The sequence below is a fragment of the Delphinapterus leucas genome, chromosome 16, assembly GCF_059928025.1.
Source record: "Delphinapterus leucas isolate spDelLeu-1000000601 "Yukka" chromosome 16, BTC_Dleu_Yukka2, whole genome shotgun sequence".
Taxonomy (NCBI): domain Eukaryota; kingdom Metazoa; phylum Chordata; class Mammalia; order Artiodactyla; family Monodontidae; genus Delphinapterus; species Delphinapterus leucas.
Genome location: NC_143144.1, coordinates 17,436,894 through 17,459,401, shown reverse-complemented (window position 1 = coordinate 17,459,401; position 22,508 = coordinate 17,436,894). Strand labels below are relative to the sequence as shown.

The following is a 22,508-nucleotide window of genomic DNA, read 5'->3' as shown; positions in this document are numbered from 1 at the left end:
CTTATGAAGTTTTTTATATTCAAACACAAATATGTATATGTGTGTGTGTGTCTGTTTAAATACCTATATATAATATAACCTTTGAAAGTACAAGTGATCCAAGATTTGATGTGTTGTCACTTTGGTGAAATTAAACTGAATAAATATTTTTTAAATGTGCTATTTATACATAATTCATGATATCAATTTTATTTTCTTAGGGAAAATTTGGGATGTTATAGCACAATACCAGATTTTTAATCTATAAATGACTTTTCAGCTAAACCAAGTTTATACTTAAAATTAAAATATGGCAGCAACACATTCGTAAAGTAATTTTATGGATCGAGAGTTCACCTACTTTTTTTCTATTCAGTCTTTAATTTTGTAAACACCCAGATGATAACTCTCTATCTGTCAATATATTAGTATGGAAGCATGTTTATATGCCTGCACTTAATTTACAAAATGTGCCTCACGACTTCTCAGGAATGAACTAGGGAACAATTTTATTATTGTACAAGTAATGCAACGTGGATGAAGACATCCACACTGTAGAAGATTAACATAAATCTGAAATATACAGAATAAAATGTCCATCTTCATATCCTATCCAACTCCTACTTTTTCACTCACTTGCCCAAAGGTATCTCATGTTAAAGATTAGTTCAAATCCTTCTAGCCCTTTGAGTCTTTACTATCATTTACTTTAAAAAAATTATTTATTTAATTAATTTATTTTTGGCTGCATTGGGTCCTTGTTGCTGCACACGGGCTTTCTCTAGTTGTGGTTAGCAGGGGCTACTCTTCAGTGCAGTGTGTGGGCTTCTCATTGTGGTGGCTTCTCTTGTTGTGGAGCACAGGGTCTAGACATGCAGGCTTCAGTAGTTGTAGCATGTGGGCTCAGTAGTTGTGGCTAGCGGGCTCTATAGTGCACGCTCAGTAGTTGTGGCACACAAGCTTAGGTGCTCTGCGGCATGTGGGATCTTCCCAGACCAGGGCTCGAACCCGTGTCCCCTGCATTGGCAGGCAGATTCTCAACCACTGCGCCACCAGGGAAGCCCTTTCCTATCATTTAAATGCATATGCATGTCTATTTATTTTCATGTTTATCTGCATTTAAAAATAAATGGAAACACTATTCATATTGTTCTACTTCTATACTTTTTTCACTAAACATGTTTGAGATCTTAAGATAACCGTACATCAGGATCTGTTGGATTCCTTCTAAAGACTGGATAGTTTTCTATAGTGTGATTATAGTTCATTTTATTTAACCATTCCCCTTCTTATTCACTTTCTGAAATTATTAGCTGTTATAAACCGTGCTTTAATGAATATCCATGAATAAAAAGCTTTATATAATATGAGTATGTCCAAACAGATGATTCATATACGTAGATTTGGGGAGACAAAGGATATTCCCATTTGATTTTGCTAATCTGCTCTCCAAAATGGCTTTATAAATTTAACTTCTCATCAACCTCTCACCATAGAGTTGTGTTTTCTCGCATCTTCATTAATATTGGCAGTTAATCAATCTTTTTGTTATGAGCCAATACTATAGTTGAAAAATAGCTTTTCTTTTCTGTAGTTCCTTGATAAATAGTAAGGTTAATTATCTTTATTTCTGTTCATCTGTAATATTTACGGTCTGTTCAAATTCTTTGCCATGTTTCTGTTGTCTTGTTTGTCTCTTACTTATTCTCTAAGAAGTATTTGTACATAAAATAATTTTGACCTTTATACGTTAGTTTGCAAAAATCTTCTCCAAGTTCTGTTTTTTTAAAATAAATTTATTTATGGCTGCATTGGGTCTTCGTTGCTGTGTGCGGGCTTTCTCTAGTTGCAGCGAGTATGGGATACTCTTCACTGTGGTGCATCAGCTTCTCATTGCGGGTCCTTCCCTTGTTGCGGAGCACGGGCTCTAGTCTCACGGGCTTCAGTAGTTGTGGCACGCAGGCTCAGTAGTTGTGGCTCGTGGGCTCTAGAGCACAGGGTCAGTAGTTGTGGCCCACGGGCTTAGTTGGTCCGCAGCATGTGGGATCTTCCCAGACCAGGGCTTGAACCCGTGTCCCCAGAATTGGCAGGCGGATTCTTAACCACTGCACCACCAGGGGTGTCCCCCAAGATCCTTTTTATTTTTTTTTTAATATTTATTTATTTGGCTGTGTTGGGTCTTACCTGCGGCATGTGGGATCTTTCACTGCAACGCACGGGCTCTTCATTGAGGCGCGTGGGCTTCTCTCTAGTTGTGGTGCGTGGGCTTAGTTTCCCCACGGCATGTGGGACCTTAGTTCCCTGACCAGGGATCGAACCTGAGTCCCCTGCGTTGGGAAGCAGATTGTTAACCACTGGACCACCAGGAAAGTCCCTCCAAGTTCCTTTTTAAAAACATTTTTCTTCATAGTATCTTTATTAAGCCGTTAGAAAAATTTAGGCAGCCAATCATACGACTAAATTTAATCTCAAAATTAAAAAAAATTTCCTCCATATTTTTCTCATGTTTTTACATGAGAAATTTTAAATTTAGCACTTTAAACCAATGGATTTTATTATTCCATTTTCCTCCTCTACTAGCTTAGCATTTATTATTTATGCAATGCTTACCCTAGAGATTACAATATACATCCTTAACTTATTAAATGTTTATAAATCAGTACTTTTACTTTTCTCAAAAAAATGACAGAAACAAAATACATTAACCCATTTACCTTACCTTCCTTTCAATTTATAAGGTATTATCATTGTTTATTTTAATTCTCTGTGTATTTTAAACCACATAAAAATTTTAAATTCATTTTACTGAAGTATAGATGATTTACAATGTGCTAATTTCTACTGTACAGTGATTTAGTTATAAATATATATACATTCTTTTTCATATTCTTTTCCATTATGGTTTATCACAGGATATTGAATATAGTTCCCTGTGATATACAGTAGGACCCTGTCGTTTATCCATTTCTCTATAATATTGGGTTGGCCAAAAAGTTCGTTTGGGTTCTTCCGTAACCTTTTACAGAAAAACCTGAGTGAACTTTTTGGCCAACCCAATAGTTTGGATCTGCTAATCCCAAACTCCCAATCCTTCCCTCCCACATCCCATTCCCCCTTGGCAACCACAAGTCTATTCTTTATGTCTGTGTGTTTCTGTTCTGTAGATAAGTTCATTTGTGTCATATTTTAGATTCCACATGTGATATGATATGTTATTTGTCTTTCTCTTTCTGACTTACTTCTCTTACCATGATAATCTCCAGGTCCATCCATGTTGCTGCAAATGGCATTATTTCATTCTTTTTAATGGCTGAGTATCAGGCCATTGTATATGTGTACCACATCTTTATCCATTCACCTGTCAATGGACACGTAGGATGCTTCCATGTCTTGGCTATAGTAAACAGTGCCGCAATGAACACTGAGGGGCATCTATCCTTTTGAACCATGTTTTTCTCTGGATATATGCCCAGGAGTGGGATTGCTGGATCATATGGTAGCTCTATTTTTTAGTTTCTTAAGGAACCTCCATACTGTTCTCCTTGGTGGCTATACCAATTTACATTCCCACCAACAGTGTATGCGGATTCCCTTTTCTCCACACCCTATCCAGCACTTACTGTTTGTAGATTTTTGATGATGACCATTCTCACTGGTGTGGGATGATATCTCACTGTAGTTTAGATTTGCATTTCTCTAATAATAGCAATGTTGAGCATCTTTTCATTTGCCTCTTGGCCATCTGTATGTCTTCTTTGGAGAAATGTCTTTTTAGGTCTTCTGCTCATTTTTTGATTGCATTGTTGGTTTTTCTGATATTGAGCCACATGAGCTGTTTGTAAATTTTGGAGACTAATTCCTTGTCGGTTGCATTGTTTGCAAATATTTTCTCCCATTCTGCAGGTTGTCTTTTCGTTTCGTTTATGGTTTCCTTTGCTGTGCAAGATCTTTTGAGCTTAATTAGGTCCCACTTGTTTATTTTTCTTTTCATTTCCATTACTCTAGGAGATGGATTGAAAAAGATATTGCTGTGATTTATGTCAAAGATGTTCTGCCTATGTTTTCCTCTAAGAGTTTTATAGTATCTGGGCTTACATTTCGATCTTTAATCCATTTTGAGTTTATTTTTGTGTATGGTGTTAAAGAATGTTCTAATTTCCGTTTTTACATGTAGCTGTCCAGTTTTCCCAGCACCATTTATTGAAGAGACTGTCTTTCCCCCATTGGATAATCTTGCCTCCTTTGTCATAGACTAATTGACCATAGGTACATGAGTTTATTTCTGCACTTTCTATCCTGTTCCATTGATTTATATTTCTGTCTTTGTGCCAGTACCATACTGTTTTGATGTCTGTAGCTTTGCAGTACAGCCTGAAGTCAGGGAGTCTGATTCCTCCACCTCCATTTTTCTTTCTCAGGATTGCTTTGGCTACTTGTGATCGTTTGTGTTTCTATATAAATTTTAGTATTTTTTGTTCTAGTTCTGTGAAAAATGCCATAGGTAACTTGATAGGGATTGAACTGAATCTGTAGATTGCCTTGGGTGGTATAGTCATCTTGACAATATTGATTCTTCCAGCCCAAGAACATGGTATATCTTTCCATCTGTTTGTGTTATCTTCGATTTCTTTCATCAGCGTCTTATAGTTTTCAGAGTACAGGTCTTTTGTCTCCTTACACAGGTTTATTCCTAGGTATTTTATTCTTTTTGATGTGATGGTAAATGGGATTGTTTCTTTAATTTCTCTTTCTGATATTCTGTTGTTAGTGTATAGAAATGCAACAGATTTCTGTGTATTAATTTTGTATCCTGAAACTTTACTGAATTCATTGATGAGCTCTAGTAGTTTTCTGGTGGCATCTTTAGGATTCTCTACGTATAGTATCATGTCATCTGCAAACAGTGACAGTTTTACTTCTTCTTTTCCAATTTGTGCTCCTTTTATTTCTTTTTCTTCTCTGATTGCTGTGGCTAGGACTTCCAAAACTATGTTGAATAATAGTGGCGAGAGTGGACATCCTTGTTTTGTTCCTGATCCTAGAGGAAATGCTTTCAATTTTTCACCATTGAGAATGATGTTTGTTGTGGGTTTGTTGTATATGGCCTTTATTATGTTGAGGTAGGTTCCCTCTATGCCCACTTTCTGGAGAGTTTTTATAACATAAAATTATATTCAACACCATAAATGGGTGTTGAATTTTGTCAAAAGGGTTTTCTGCATCTATTGAGATGATCATATGGTTTTTAAGACAATCTCTTTTATTGATCATTTAGACCACTGACATTAAAAGTGATTATTGATATAGTTGGATTAATATGTACCATATTTGTTTCTGTTTTCCATTTGTTGCCTTTGTTCTTTGTTCCTATTTTTGTCTTCCACTCTTTTCCTGCCTTTCTGGTTGTAATTTTTCTTTCCATTTCTTACCATATCACATATATAGTTACTCTTTCAGTGCCTTCTCTAGAGCAATATCCATTTATAGCTAATCCAAGTCCAATTTCAAATAACACTATACTGTTTCATGGGTAGTGTGAAGACCTTATAATGACAAAATAAACCTACTTTCTCCCTGTTGTCCCTTGTATCAGTGATGAAATTTATGTCACTTGTCCATAAGCATATATATATATATAATCAAATACATTATTGTTATTATTATTTAAACTAACTTCTCTGTTAGATAAATTAATAATAAGAAAAACAAAAGTTTTTATTTTACCTTCACTTATTCCCTCTTTGATGCACTTCCTTACTTTATGCAGACCCAAGTTTCTGACCTGTATTATTTTACCTCTCTCTAAACAACTTCTTTTAACATTTCTTGCAAGGGAGGTCTACTGGCAATAAATTCCCTCAAGTTTTGTTTGTTTGAGAAAGTCTTTATTTCTCTTTCACCTTTGAAGGATAATTTCACAGGGTACGGAATTCTAGGTTGGTAGTTTTTTTTCTCTCAACACTTAACATTTCCCTCCACACATTTCTTGCTTGTATGGTTTTACAGAAGAAGTTGGAATAATTCTTATATTGTTTCCTCTTTGGATTGAGTTTGTTTTGCCCTCCTAACTTCTTTCAGGATTTTTCTTTATCTTTGATTTTATATAATTAAAAAATGATATGCCTAGTTGTAATTTTTTTTTGGCATTTATCATCTTTGGTGTTCTCTGGGCTCCCAGGATGTAAGAAAATTAATTTGGGAAATTTTAAATTCATTATAATTTCAAATATTTCCTCTGTTCCTTTCTCTCCTTCTACTCTGGTATTCCCACTGTATGTATGTTATACCTTTTGTAGTTGTCCCACAGACCTTGGATAGTCTATTCTGTTTTTTTTCTTTTTCAGTGTTTGTTCTCTTTGGTTTTTGGTTTGAGTATTCTTTTGATAATATCCTCTAGCTCAGAGATTCTTTCCTCAGCTGTTTCCAGTCTACTAATAAGCCCATCAAAGATATTCTTCATTTCTTTTACAGCATTTTAGTATGAACTATATAATCAGCCAAACATTGAAGAAGGAGATCAGTAAGAAGGCATTGCCATAGCAGATATCAAGAAATTCTACAATAGTATGGTAATTAAAGCAGGGTGATATTCTGACAGGAATTGGCAAATAAACCAATGGGATCACTGGTCAAAATGAGTCAAATTGAGCATTAAGAATAGTGATTAAAATGGATCAAAACACAACAAAACAAAACACAATAAAATCTGTTTTAGTTTCCTATTCCTGCTATAGCGAATTACCACAAACAGTGGCTTAAATCAGTACATATTTATTTTATAGTTCTGGGAGTCAGAAGTCCTCAACTTAATCTGTTGACAGGGATGCATTCATTCTAGAGGCTCTACTGAAGAATCTGTAGAGAATCTGTTTCCTTGCCTTATCCAGCTCCTAGAGGGCATCTGAATTCCTTGGCTCTTTGCCTCTTCCTCCATCTTCAAATCTCTTTCCTTTTGAATGACTCTGACTCTCCCTTCTCCCTTTTCCTCTTAGAAGGAACATTATTCAGTCTACCACAATCACTTTTAGAGGATACTGAAAACCCAACTTATTATTTTGAAAACTATTAGAGAAAGGAGGAGAATCAAGAACTTATCCTGTCTTTTCTATATAACATGTATCTCACTTTAATCAAATAATTGAAGAGTGTAAGTTTCTCCTTATAGGAATATCCAGCTCATGAATGAAAAACGAATGACAAAATATAAAAAGAGAGAGAGAGAAAAAGAGAGAAAACCAGACATTACCTCCTAATAAAATTGTACAAAACCACCTACAAATCATTCTTGCTAAACATTTGAACTGAAATCTAGTCAGTCTTCCAACATTAACTACCCATGTACTGGAAATATGGAAGATACAGGGACATCTTAAGGATACCACAGAAATGCAATTAGCAAACAAGACTGTGGGAAATTCTATAGCATAGAAGATCTGGCGTCTTCAACAAATAAAGTGCAAGGAAATAGAAAAAAATACAAATAATGAACCTATAAATTAAAAATAACTTAATCTAATTGCAATGTAGGTATCTTATTTGGATGCTACTAAAACATACAAACAAACAAGTATATAAATAAACCAAAACACAGACACAAACCAGTTATAATCAGGGGCTTTTGAACACTGACTGTGTATTTGATGATCTTATAGAGTTACTTTAATTCAATATATTTTAGAGTCATACATTAAAATACTTAACAATTATGGACATAAGTTTATAACTGTTGAAGCTAGATAATGGATATATGAGAGTTAATATTATTCCTTCTACTTTGTATATGATTGAAACGTTCTGCAATAAAAAAATTTGTTTTAAAGAACTACTTGGTAAAATGCTACAAAAATCATGGCATTTTGATTGTGATTATACTGAGTTTACCGATTACAGTGACATGACATCTTCATAAAATTGAGTCTCCTCAACTGGGAACAAATTTGCTCTCCATTTATTCATGATTTAAAATTTTTTATTTTTACTAAAACTGCTTAATTTTCTTTGCATTATTATTCTTGCACATTTTGTTAGATTCATTCCTAAACATTTTATAATTTTCATTATTACCAATGTAATCCTTTTCTAACAGGTTAATACTAAAATACAGGGCAATATTTTCTTCATGTTGGTTTCTTATCATACCACCTGCAAACAATGGCAGCTTTGTATCTTGTTTTTCAATACCTTTCTTTTTCTTCTACTTTTGACTTCTTTTTTGTTTTATCACATTGGCTAGGAACTAAAAATCCAATGTTGGGTAAAAGTAATCAGGCTTGTCTTGTTCCTTGTGGGTATTTTAATGTTTTCATTAAGATATTTTAGTGAGATTTTAATTTTTGGTATATTCTATGAGTTAAGAGTATAATTCTATATTACTGACTAACTAGAGTCTTTTTAAAATGAGAAATGGATGTTTATCAAATGCTTGACCATATTTATTGAGATGATCACTTGGTTTTTTCTTCCCCTAATCTGATAATGTACTGAATTATATTAATAGATAACCCAGTGTTAAACCATCCTTCCATATCTGGAATAAACACTATTTGAACATCCGATCCTTTGCTATATTTCACTTCCTAATATTTTATTTAAGATTATTGCATATATTTTCATAACTGAGGTTGCCTCTGAATTGTATTATTCTTTTTCATTTTTGCTTATAATTATCAATTTACAGAGTAGATTTAAAGCTTTCTCAGGATTATACTAACTTCAGAGGAGGAGTTGAAAGCTTTCCATCTCTATGCTTTATAATAATTTATATAAAAGGGAATTATCTACTCCTCGAAATTTTGGTAGAACTAGCCTGTAAAACCTTCCACATCTGATGCCATTTCTACATGTAGATCTTTCAATATCTTATATGGTTATCATTCTATTAAAGTTTTCTACACTCTCTCAAGTAAATTTATAGTTTCTCAAGTAAAATTTACACTTCCCTGAATACTGTTTTTTTTTAGATTTTCAAGCCTATCAACATAAAATTGATATTTTAGTAAAAGTTTTCAAATCTCATTTTTAATAAACAAGATCTCTATCAGTTCATTTATCAAGAAAACAATAAACTTTCAAACTTTTCTGAGAATATTAGTCAGAGTTTAGGCCTTCTACCATTTGCTCTGTCAACTCTGTTCCTTAGCCATTGTTTGATCTGTCCATAGAGTTTCATACCTTTCTTATGATTGTTTTTCAAAGTTTTAAAAATTATTTATTTATTTATTTTTCATTGGATGACTTGAATAATATTTATTTTTTTATACAGCAGGTTCTTATTAGTCATTAATTTTATACACATCGGTGTATACATGTATTCAATCCCAATCGCCCAATTCATCACACCATGACCCCCACCACCCCACTGCTTTCCCTCCTTGGTGTCCATACATTTGTTCTCTACATCTGTGTCTCAATTTCTGCCCTGCAAACGAGTTCATCTGTACCATATTTCTAGGTTCCACATATGTGCGTTAATATACGATATTTGTTTTTCTCTTTCTCACTTACTTCACTCTGTATGTCAGTCTCTAGATTGATCCACGTCTCTACAAATGACCCAATTTCGTTCCCTTTTATGGCTGAGTAATATTCCATTGTATATGTGTACCACCTCTTCTTTATCCATTCGTCTGTCGATGGACATTTAGGTTGCTTCCATGATTTGGCTATTGTAAATAGTGCTGCAATGAACGTTGGGGGGCATGTGTTTTTTTGAATTATGGTTTTCTCTAGGTATATGCCCAGTAGTGGGATTGCTGGATCATATGGTAATTCTATTTATAGATTTTTAAGGAACCTCCATACTGTTCTCCATAGTGGCTGTATCAATTTACATTCCCACCAACAGTGCAAGAGGGTTCCCTTTTCTCCACCCCCTCTCAAGCATTTGTTGTTTGTAGATTTTCTGATGATGCCCATTCTGACTGGTGTGAGGTGATACCTCACTGTAGTGTTCATTTGCATTTCTCTAATAATTAGTGATGTTGAGTGGCTTTTTATTTGCTTCCTGGCCATCTGTATGTCTCCTTTGGAGAAATGTCTATTTAGGTCTTCTGCCATTTCTGGATTGGGTTGCTTGTTTTTTTAATATTGAGCTGCATGAGCTGTTTATATATTTTGGAGATTAATCCTTTGTCCATTGATTTGTTTGCAAATATTTTCTCCCATTCTGAGCATTGTCTTTTTGTCTTGTTTCCTTTGCTGTGCAAAAGCTTTGAAGTTTCATTAGGTCCCATTTGTTTATTTTTGTTTTTATTTCCATTACTCTAGGAGGTGGATCAAAAAAGACCTTGCTGTGATTTATGTCAAAAAGTGTTCTTCCTATGTTTTCCTCTAAGAGTTTTATAGTGTCCAGTCTTACATTTAGGTCTCTAATGCATTTTGACTTTATTTTTGTGTATGGTGTTAGGGAGTGCTCTAATTTCATTCTTTTACATGTAGCTGTCCAGTTTTCCCAGCACCACTTATTGAAGAGACTGTCTTTTCTCCATTGTATATCCTTGCCTCCTTTTTCACAGATTAGTTGACCATAGGTGCGTGGGTTTATTTCTGGGCTTTCTATTTTGTTCCATTGATCTATGTTTCTGTTTTTGTGCCACTACCATACTGTCTTGATTACTGTAGCTTTGTAGTATAGTCTGAAGTCAGGGAGTCTGATTCCTCCTGCTCCATTTTTTCCCCTCAAGACTGCTGTGGCTATTCTGGGTCTTTTGTCTCTCCATACAAGTTTGAAGATTTTTTGTTCTAGTTCAGTAAAAAAGGCCATTGGTAATTTGATAGGGATTGCATTGAATCTGTTGATTGCTTTGGGTAGTATAGTCATTTTCACAATATTGATTCTTCCAGTCCAAGAACATGGTATATCTCTCCATCTGTTGGTACCATCTTTAATTTCTTTCATCAGTGTCTTATAGTTTTCTGCATACAGGTCTTTTGTCACCCTAGGTAGGTTTATTTCTAGGTATTTTATTCTTTATGTTGCAATGGTAAATGGGAGTGTTTCCTTAATTTCTCTTTCAGATTTTTCATCATTAGTGTATAGGAATGCAAGAGATTTCTGTGCATTAATTTTGTATCTGGCAACTTTACCAAATTCATTGATGAGCTCTAGTAGTTTTCTGGTGGCATATTTAGGATTCTCTATGTATAGTATCATGTCATCTGCAAACTGTGACAGTTTTACTTCTTCTTTTCCAATTTGTGCTCCTTTTATTTCTTTTTCTTCTCTGATTGCTGTGGCTGGACTTCCAAAACTATGTTGAATAATAGTGGCGAGAGTGGACATCCTTGTCTTGTTCCCAATCTTAGAGGAAATGCTTTGACTTTTTCACCATTGAGAATGATGTTTGCTGTGGGTTTGTTGTACATGGCCTTTATTATGTTGAGGTAGGTTCCCTCTATGCCCACTTTCTGGAGAGTTTTTATCATACATGGGTGTTGAATTTTGTCAAAAGGTTTTTCTGCATCTATTGAGATGATCATATGGTTTTTATTCTTCAATTGTTAACACGGTATATCACATTGATTGATTTGCATATATTAAGAATCCTTGCATCCCTGGGATAAATCCCACTTAGTCATGGTGTATGATCCTTTTAATGTGTTGCTGGACTCTGTTTGCTAGTATTTTGTTGAGGATTTTTGCATCTATATTCATCACTGATATTGGTCTGTAATTTTCTTTTTTTGTAGTATCTTTGTCTGGTTTTGGTATCAGGGTGATGGTGGCCTCCTAGAATGCAATATTCTGGAAGAATTTGAGAAGGATTGCTGTTAGCTCTTCTCTAAATGTTTGATAGAATTCACCTGTGAAGCCATCTAGTCCTGGACTTTTGTTTGTTGGAAGATTTTTTTTTTTTTTTTTTTTTTGCGGTGCGCGGGCCTCTCACTGCTGTGGCCTCTCCCGCTGCGGAGCACAGGCTCCGGACGCTCAGGCCCAGTGGCCATGGCTCACGGGCCCAGCCGCTCTAGGGCATATTGGATCCCCCGGACCGGGGCACGAACCCGTGTCCCCTGCATCAGCAGATGGACTCTCAACCACTGCACCACTAGGGAAGCCCTGTTGGAAGATTTTAAATCACAGTTTCAATTTCATTGCTTGTGATTGTTCTGTTCATATTTTCTATTTCTTCCTGGTTCAGTCTTGGGAGGTTATACCTTTCTAAGAATTTGTCCATTTCTTCCAGGTTGTCCATTTTATTGGCACACTGTTGCCTCTAGTAGTCTCTTAGGGTGCTATGTATTTCTGTGGTGTCTGTTGTAACTTCTCCTTTTTCATTTCTAATTTTATTGATTTGAGTCCTCTCCCTCTTTTTCTTGATGAGTCTGGCTAATGGTTTATCAATTTTCTTTATCTTCTCAAAGAACCAGCTTTTAGTTTTATTGATCTTTGCTATTGTTTTTTTTTGTTTCTATTTCATTTATTTCTGCTCTGATCTTTATGATTTCTTTCCTTCTGCTAACTTTGGTTTTTGATTGTCCTTTCTCTAGTTCCTTTAGGTGTAAGGTTAGATTATTTGAGATTTTTCTTGTTTCTTGAGGTAGGCTTGTATAGCTATAAACTTCCCTCTTAGAACTGCTTTTGCTGCATCCCATAGGTTTTGGATCGTCTTGTTTTCATTGTCATTTGTCTCTAGGTATTTTTTGATTTCCTCTTTGATTTCTTCAGTGATCTCTTGGTTATTTAGTAACGTATTGTTTAGCTTCCATGTGTTTGTGTTTTTTACGTTTTTTTCCCTGTAATTCATTTCTAATCTCATAGCATTGTGGTCAGAAAAGATGCTTCATATGATTTCAATTTTCTTAAATTTACTGAGTCTTGATTTGTGACCCAAGATGTGATCTATCCTGGAGAATGTTCTGTGCGCACTTGAGAAGAAAGTGTAATCTATTTTTGGGTGGAATGTCCTATAAATATCAATTAAATCTATCTGGTCTATTGTGTCATTTAAAGCTTCTGTTTCCTTATTTATTTTCATTTTGGATGATCTGTCCATTGGTGTAAGTGAGGTGTTAACGTTCCCCAGTATTTTTGTGTTACTGTCGATTTCCTCTTTTAGAGCTGTTAGCCGTTGCCTTATGTATTGAGGTGCTCCTATGTTGGGTGCATATACATTTATAATTGTTATATCTTCTTCTTGGATTGATCCCTTGATCATTATGTAGTGTCCTTCCTTGTCTCTTGTAACATTCTTTACTTTAAAGTCTATTTTATCTGATATGAATATTGCTACTCCAGCTTTCATTTGATGTCCATTTGCATGGAATATCTTTTTCCATCCCCTCACTTTCAGTCTGAATGTGTCCCTAGGTCTGAAGTGGGTCTCTTGTAGACAGCATATATATGGGTCTTGTTTTTGTATCCATGCAGCAAGCCTGTGTCTTTTGGTTAGAGCATTTAATCCATTCAAGTTTAAGGTAATTATCGATATGTATGTTCCTATTATCATTTTCTTAATTGTTTTGGGTTTGTTTTTCTAGGTCCTTTTCTTCCCTTGTGTTTCCCACTTAAAGAAGTTCCTTTATCATTTGCTGTAGAGCTGGTTTGGTGGTGCTGAATTCTCTTAGCTTTTGCTTGTTGGTAAAGCTTTTTATTTCTCCATTGAATCTGAATGAGATCCTTGCCGGGTGGAGTAACCTTGGTTCTTCTCTTTCATCACTTTAAATATATCATGCCACTCCCTTCTGGCTTATAGAGTTTCTGCTGAGAAATCAGCTGTTAACCTTATGGGAGTTCCCTTGTATGTTATTTGTCGTTTTTCCCTTGCTGCTTTTAATAATTTTTTTGTCTTTAATTTTTGCCAAATTGATTACTATGTGTCTTGGCGTGTTTCTCCTTGGGTTTCTCCTGTATGGGACTCTCTGCACTTCCTGGAGTTGGGTGGCTTTTTCCTTTCCCATGTTAGGGAAATTTTCGACTGTAATCTCTTCAAATATTTTCTCTGGTCCTTTCTCTCTCTCTTCTCCTCTGGGACCCCTATAATGTGAACGTTGTTGCATTTAATATTGTCCCAGAGGTCTCTTAGGCTGTCTTCATTTCTTTTCATTCTTTTTTCTTTATTCTATTCTGCAGCAGTGAATTCCACCATTCTGTCTTCCAGGTCACTTATCCGTTCTTCTGCCTCAGTTATTCTGCTATTGATTCCTTCTAGTATAGTTTTCATTTCAGTTATTGTATTGTTCATCTCTGTTTGTTTGTTCTTTAATTCTTCTAGGTCTTTGTTAAACATTTCTTCCATCTTCTTGATCTTTGCCTCCATTCTTTTCCCAAGGTCCTGGATCATCTTCACTATTATTATTCTGAATTCTTTTTCTGGAAGGTTGCCTATCTCCACTTCATTTAGCTGTTTTTCTGGGGTTTTATCTTGTTCCTTCATCTGGTACATAGCCCTCTGCCTTTTCATCTTGTCTATCTTTCTTTGAATGTGGTTTTTGTTCCACAGGCTGCAGGACTGTAGTTCTTCTTGCTTCTGCTGTCTGCCCTCTGGTAGATGAGGTTATCTAAGAGGCTTATGCAAGTTTCCTGATGGGAGCGACTGGTGGTGTGTAGAGCTGACTGTTGCTCTGGTGGGCGGAGCTCAGTAGAACTTTAATCTGCTTGATTGCTGATGGGCAGTTGGGTTCCCTCCCTGTTGGTTGTTTGGCCTGAGGCAACCCGACACCGGAGCCTACCTGGGCTCTTTGGTGGGGCTAATGGCGGATTCTGGGAGGGCTCACGCCAAGGAGTACTTCCCAGAACTTCTGCTGCCAGTGTCCTTGTCCCCATGGTGAGCCACAGTCACCCCCCCACCCCGCCTCCGCAGGAGACCCTCCAACTAGCAGATAGGTCTGCTTCAGTCTCCCCTGGGGTCACTGCTCCTTCCCCTGGGTCCCGATGCGCACATTACTTTGTGTCTGCCCTCCAAGGGTGGAGTCTCTGTTTTCCCCAGTTCTGTTGAAGTCCTGCAATCAAATCCCAGTAGCCTTCAAAGTCTGATTCTCTAGGAATTCCTCCTCCCATTGCTGGACCCCCAGGTTGGGAAGCCTGATGTGGGGCTCAGAACCTTCACTCCAGTGGGTGACCTTCTGTGGTATAAGTGTTCGCCAGTCTGTGAGTCACCCACCCAGCAGTTATGGGACTTGATTTTACTGTGATTGTGCCCCTCCTACTGTCTCACTGTGGCTTCTCCTTTGTCCTTGGACGTGGGGTATCTTTTTTGGTGAGTTCCAATGTCTTCCTGTCAATGACTGTCCAGCAGCTAGTTGTGATCCTGGTGCTCTTGCAAGAGGGAGTGAGAGCACGTCCTTGTACTCTGCCATCTTGGTTCCAATCCCCCTAAAAAGTATATATTTTTTAATAAATTTATTTATTTTATTTATTTTTGGCTGCATTGGCTCTTCATTGCTGCTCATAGGCTTTTCTCTAGCTGCGGTGAGCAGGGGCTACTCTTTGTTGGGGTGTGCAGGCTTCTCATTGTGGTGGCTTCTCTTGTTGTGGAGCACAGGCTCTAGGCATGCGGACTCAGTAGTTGCGGCACACAGGCTCTAGAGCGCAGGCTCAGTAGTTGTGGTGCATGGGCTTAGTTGCTCTGCAGCATGTGGGCTCTTCCCAGACCAGGGATCGAATCTGTGTTCCCTGCATTGGCAGCCAGATTTTCAACCACTGCACCACCAGGGAATCCCTCTCTTATGATTTTATTTTCCTCAACTGCTTGTTGATTTATCTTTACATTAGATGATCCTGGTTCATTTGTCTGTGGATGTTTGTTTGCCATAGCTTGCCTCTAGAGACTGTAGGGGAGCCGTAAAGAATGATGGTAGTTAGGTGTGTCAGTAGCTTATATTCAGGGTGTATTCACCGTCCCTTCTGAACATCAGTGGCCACTGTAAATCTGCCCTTCTCTTTGGCATCAATGTCCACAATAGTTTCTTTAGCTTTGGAGCAAATATCATGGAGTCCCAGTGCTCTACGTAAGCAGCAGAAGGTAAACGGATTAAATGGTGCAGTTGCTCTACTTGCTTTCATTATTTTCCCCCTAAAGCTTCTCCCATTTCTTTATCAATTGAGGATGGCTAAATAAATGCAGCATTAACTCTGTGGCATCTTCTCAGTACATATGGGGCTGTAGTTTCATCTAATCAGTAATCTATAATTTTAGATGTCATGAAAGCTCTTATCTACAGCATTATGAATTTTGAAAATTTCGGTCTTTTATAGGATTTTAGATGGAAGAGGAGTTGTACATGTGTGCTTAGTTCACTCTTTTGATAAAATCACTATTCCCTTTTGCAAAAGTTCTTCCTGCTGCTTTGGGGGACCTATTCATCCTCTGTCATTCAATACAGTCAACTTGGGTCTTCTAATAACATTACTCCTCTGTCCATAGTGACTTATTGAGAGTGGATGCATGACACAAGCACAGACAATAATACTGGGAGGAAGAATGTCTCTTTTGGAGTTGCTAAACTGGAGCTGCCTCTTTCATGTCTACCACCAGCTGAAGGAAGCCTGTCTGCAGTAGAAGGGAACAAGGCCCTTCAGAAAAAAGAAATGAAAAAAGTCTAGGAGAGATGAGAGACTGAACCACTTGCATGCATACACACACCCACATGTATTTACATACACACTCAATAACACTGTTGACTACTTAGATCCAGTTGGCTTTAGTCCAGTTTTCATCCCCTGCATTTACCAATTAGTGATCTAATAATATACCCCCCACTTTTTTATTAATTATCTTGAGTGGAATTCCTTTCACTTGCACCAAAAATATAAAATGCACTTCTGGCTAACTCATTCACAACCTTTAGATTTCCTCTTAGATTTCACTTGTTACTGGAAACCACCCTATTTTGTAATTACTTATGTAATCATCTCTCTCCTCTCATTTGACAATAAACTCCTTGAGGACAAGAAACATTGCTCGTCACTGTGTACCCCTAGAACTTAGCACAGGCCTAGAGCACAACAGGAACTGGATAACATATGTGGAATAATGAATATATAATTGTTAAAGCTGCATCATCTCATTTTAGTAGATGCCTGGCAGTAGATACCTGGTTAGAACCATGACTTAGGGTATCTGCTACGAGTTTTTTGACCATCATCATTGCTAATATCCAATAGCGTTCTTTGTGTGCAAGTATTCACTGCTTCTTCTAGTTTTCAGGTAACAAAAGCAAAGGACATAGCAGTTTTCCAGGTTTCTGGGTGGGTCCTTAAGGCCAAAGAAAAAATATATTCCTTAAGGAGATTCTGGTTCCCTTACAGTTCTTAAGTCTGTGGATCTATGGTCTAATTGCATTGTCAAAACAATAGATTTGGAGAGCTCCTGGCTTGGGTGCTTAAAAGGGAATCCTCATCTCTATAAATAAAATAAGTGTCACACAGTACTTCATCCACTAAGATGGCTACAACTACAGGCATCTGCTGCCTTCGTTTTCTGCTCCATTCTGTCATTATTCTAGCTCATTCTAGTTGTTTACTGCCTTTTTCAATGTATATTGTGAACAACACTATTACATGCGAACCATTGAATGAACTACAACACATGCTGCTTACAGAACTATACCTATTAAATTTCTAGATTATGAAAAATCTCAGGTCAAGAATAATGACTTACCGAAAATATGCCTCTAAGGTGTAACATGAAATATCTTGTAAAAGGTGAGTAGAAATTGCTAGAAACAATTGTTAAATTCAAAAATACAAATTCAATTTTCTATAAACTAAAACCCAAGAAAAGTATGAATATGATTTATTTATGTTCTCTATTAGTAATCAGAATTAATATTTAGCCATTATTCTTAGAAGCAATTTACATGTTTTCTTAAAATCATCTATCCACAACTAAGAAAGAAACTAAATTTCGTCAGTGTTATCTACCTTGAATGCTTGCCTGAGATTTAAATTTGGAACATTTATATGGCTGTTGTATGGCCCTTGTTTGGTTTCAGAGCCCTGAGGTCAGTATGAATAACTACATTAGTGGGGCAAGCCTCTGCTTCCTCTATGAAAGGTCGTTAATTTGAAAAATGGTATTTGCACCAAAGGTTATCAGACACTTCTAAAATGTCACAAAATATTGTAGTATAACACTTGCTTTGGTTAATCCTTTAAAATTCTATGAACGGGTTAATTCCTTAAGACCCAATATCCCTCCCTTAAGGACTTTTTTTTTATAGCTCTGGTCAGCCTGGGGAAAATACAAAAGACAATAGAAAATAAATGAGCCAATCCTTGTCTGCTTTCTCCATTTTATCTTTCCATAAGCATAAATGTCACCTAAATATAACCTTACAATGGAGAAGAAAGGCATGATTGTGTAATTAACAAAGGGAAAAGGGAGTTCTTTATGAAACTTTTTTTCTTGATGATTCTAAATGTCTGCATATGCTGCTATTGAAGCCACTATCACTTTCCCAAAGTTTTGCTGAATAGATGAGATAGGATTGTATTCCTAACAGATAATTACTGCAATCCTGTCACACTGTATGATGTCATTCTGACATGGAAACTTTGTCAGTGAAACTTCGTCAAGTGACACCTAATTTAAGCTACAGTATGAGGAGACTGCAAAGGAGAAACTTTAAGGAAAGTCAAAAGCAAAAAGGGTTCCTTGTTTTCCTTCAGCTCATTTAAAAGGCCAGCATTAGAACAAGTACCCAAGTGGAGACTGAGACACAGTGACTGAGGTGTTTAATGAAGTAAGCAATTTATAAAGTGCAGAATAACAATACTAGGGAAGACAGAACATTTGGCACATTCCATCTGGTTCTTAATATCAGGGAAATTATAAAGATAATGTAAATATACCCTTATTCACTTTATTTATTTTTTAATAAATTTATTTTATTATTTATTTATTTTTGGCTGCATTGGGTCTTTGTTGCTGCACACGGGCTTTCTCTCATTGCAACAAGCGGGGGCTACTCTTCGTTGCAGCGTGCGGGCTTCTCATTGCGGTGGCTTCTCTTGTTGTGGAGCATGGGCTCTAGGTGTGTGGATTTCAGTAGTTGTGGCCCACGTGCTTCAGTAGTTGTGCCTTGTGGGCTCTAGAGTGCAGGCTCAGTATTTGTGGCGCACGGGCTTAGTTGCTCCGCGGCATGAGGGATCTTCCCGGACCAGGACTTGAACCCGTGTCCCCTGCACTGGCAGGCAGATTCTTAACCACTGTGCCACCATGGAAGTCCCATCCCTTATTCACTTTATGTCTGACCATGGCCATTCCCATCTCCTATATTTCTAGGCAATACAGCCTCCTCAAGCAGTTGAGAATCTAAGGAGTACTTCTGATGGCATCTTTAGCCTCCTTAAGATGTTCTCTTACCCAGGATTCATTTCTAGTAAATACATATATGTGATTATATGTAAGGCTGTTCAAAAGTATCTTTAAGTAGACCATTTCTTGTAGAACTGCTATTATATGCACTGTCACTGAATCACTTATGTCATATTACGAGGGGTTACTATGTCCTGCATTATACTATATGCTGTGTAGAAAAATAGCACACGATCCTTGCCTTCAAGGAAATTACAGTTGGATTATGTTAACTATATCAATCCACAGGAAACAATTTGGAAACCATAAACATGGTACAGATTTACATGCTTATTGGTGTGCTCAGAGTAGCCAGTATTCAGCAGAAAGAGATCAATTAGAATAAAATAATAGAACATGATTAAAGGGTTTGTCTAAGCCCTTCCTTTGAGATGTGATGCAATTAAGGAAGGTCTGCTTCATTGAGGAAGTGGGATTTGAATTAGGCCTTAAACAACGAGTACACTGAAAATAAATATGAAATTAGAGATTTAACAGAATTAATTTATCTCACTTTTCCTGATTTTATTTGTATGAAGATGTACATACTCTATCCAACTGAGCTTTGCCAAATAATCCATAAATACATAAAGTATACATGATTAACAATGCCTTTAATGCCAAAAGACAGCTTACTTTCTTAATCCAAACCTCACTCTATGTAATTATTTTTTGCGAACTACTAGTTGGTTATATTAACACTTGAGTAATCTTGACAAGAAGTTGCTTTCAGCTGTTAAAGATCCAGATGCTGATCAGCATGCATTAAGTGATTCCGCTTAATTGGTTCCATCTAGATAAATTACTTACCTCAGTTCCTATCACAATTTCTTCCCTGGCAGAGAAGAACAGAAACTCATATAGCTTGTAGTGTTGAAATAAGCTGAAATACAAAATAAATGTGGAAAGCTGATAAGTTTATTTCAGGAAAAAAGAGCAAATATGTAAGAATATTTATTACAGGAAAGTTGTTTGAATTGACCAAGCTAAAGATATTAAACACTAATATGAAGTTAGCCACCTCCTTTACTCCAAAATAAGTTGCCCAGAAATGATAAGCAATTAAAGGTTTATTTTTTTTGAGACACTGACAATATAACATAGTACCTAAATTAATATCAGTGAACTAATCTGTGATGAGTGGGTAGGTTTGGGGTAGATTTCATCTTGACTTTTCCTGGCTCACAACCAAATATTGCACTGCCTCTAAATAACACCAAACTTCACATTCTTTTTCATGTTTTGCTCCAAACTGGAGTCAATTTCCTCTCATATGAATAGCACTGAATTCTATAGGCTACTTCCATATCAATTACTTCTCACATTCTCAAACTGTTTCAAGATTAAGGTAATTTCTGATAACACCTGAAGAATGATGCAACATTAACTGAAATACTTTTTAGATGAATGATTTTCTTGAAGAATATTCCATTACACATCAAAGAGAAGAATTAATTTGAGAAAGATAATTTCTTTAGTTCCTACCCGAAAGACTAAATGGTCAGTGTATAAAAACTATAAAGAGCTAAAAGAGCTTAAAAATATATAGTTCAAGTAAGATTAAAGATCTCAGCAATGTGTTACTGAGAGTTAAAAATTTACTGAAGGGTTGACTTCTAATATCCTGTTTGTGATAATATTTGAATTTTTCTAATTCTCTTCCTGCTGGTTGGGAAAATTAATAGACTCATAATACAGCAAAATGCTGAAGAACAAAAAATTGTCTTAGTGGTTTCTCTTTCACTCTGGTGCCTTTTGCTATTTAAGAAAATTGATTTTAATATAACTGAGAAATTAACATTTGCAAAATGTAGCTACAGAGCATGTATAATAATGGCTTCTCCTGAATGCTGTAATGGATCAAAGTTTCAATTCATTTGAAATCAACGAAGAAATCCTCAGGCAGCTGGGTCTCTCTGAGTTATATTAGCAGTTGAGCTCACTACTAACACAATCCATTAAACTGATGGGTGTACAGGCTCAGTCATGGTTTGTTTTGTTTTGTTTTGTTTTTGACTACATTCAAATTAGTCATCAACATACAGAAAACTAGCTTAGCTTTTGACATTACTTTGATCTGTTGGCTAGAAAATACAAGATTAGTGAAGTTTGATGATTCAATGAAGCAAAATAAATTCAAACTCTCCTTCCCTTACATTGGTTACCTAGAGAAAGCTTCAAGGTTAAAACTATTACATTATCAGTAACTGACTTTGAGTAGAAAAATTAAAGACTGTAGAATATTTTGGAAATAGCTTGGCTTCTTCTCAGTTAACTAGTCTAAAACTTTCCTTTCCCCATCTTGTGTCACACAACAAAGTCAATTCATAAATCCTTCTTCCTGCAATTTCATAATCTTTCCACGTTATTCTCCTTATTGCATACAACAGTTATTAGATTATCCCATACCAAAAAAGAAACTGACTTCTTACAATGAAAATAAAATGCATGACTTGGATGCAGTGGCCAAAGATACAGGGTTGGGCAAGGCCAGGACTACAGTGAGACATACAAGGGGAGGGGGGGCCACCAAAGGGAGGCACTTACTCAGGGGCAGGTCAAGTCATACCACCATTGCTTTGCTCTGGTCCCCACCAACAGCTGGGGTTCTCTCACATTACCAGGGAGCTATTAAATGGCCTCACATGGGAACAAAGTGACACTTCTGTTATGGGAGCGTATTTTTTCCCTCTTCCTTTGGACTCCCAGCTGACTCAAGCCCCTAGACTATTTTTGTCAAACATCTTGTCTTGGTCCTAAATCAAAGGGAGACTACTCAGAATGAAAATGGTCAAGACATCTGGCTCCAGGCCAGGAAGGACATTTGTGTGAAGAGGTGTTTTTTTTTTTTTTTTCCGGTACGCGGGCCTCTCACTGTTGTGGCCTCTCCCGTTGTGGAGCACAGGCTCTGGACGGGCAGGCTCAGCGGCCACGGCTCACGGGCCCAGCCGCTCCGCGGCACGTGGGATCTTCCCGGACCGGGGCACAAACCCGTGTCCCCTGCATCGGCAGGCAGACTCTCAACCACTGCGCCACCAGGGAAGCCCCTGAAGAGGTGTTTTAGAAGTGTTTTCTTATATTGAGTATATGTCTGTGCACTTTACCTTCACCTAATTTCCAGGGAGTACATAGAATATACAATGACAGAAATGTCCTTGAACCAGATACATGTCTAAATGACGTCTTATATTAAAAAGCTATGTATATGTTGTGTAAGTAGATTACTCAGTAGCA

At 36.7% G+C, this 22,508-nt stretch overlaps 1 protein-coding gene across 1 annotated transcript in view; it reads right to left on the bottom strand.

The window, feature by feature from the left end:
* CABCOCO1 (ciliary associated calcium binding coiled-coil 1) overlaps positions 1-22,508 on the bottom strand; it is a 127,415-nt gene that overhangs the window by 69,552 nt on the left and 35,355 nt on the right. Inside the window, exon 5 of the mRNA XM_022560567.2 lies at positions 20,085-20,157. Coding sequence (XP_022416275.1) covers positions 20,085-20,157 — 73 coding nt within the window. The remainder of the gene's footprint in view (positions 1-20,084; positions 20,158-22,508) is intronic.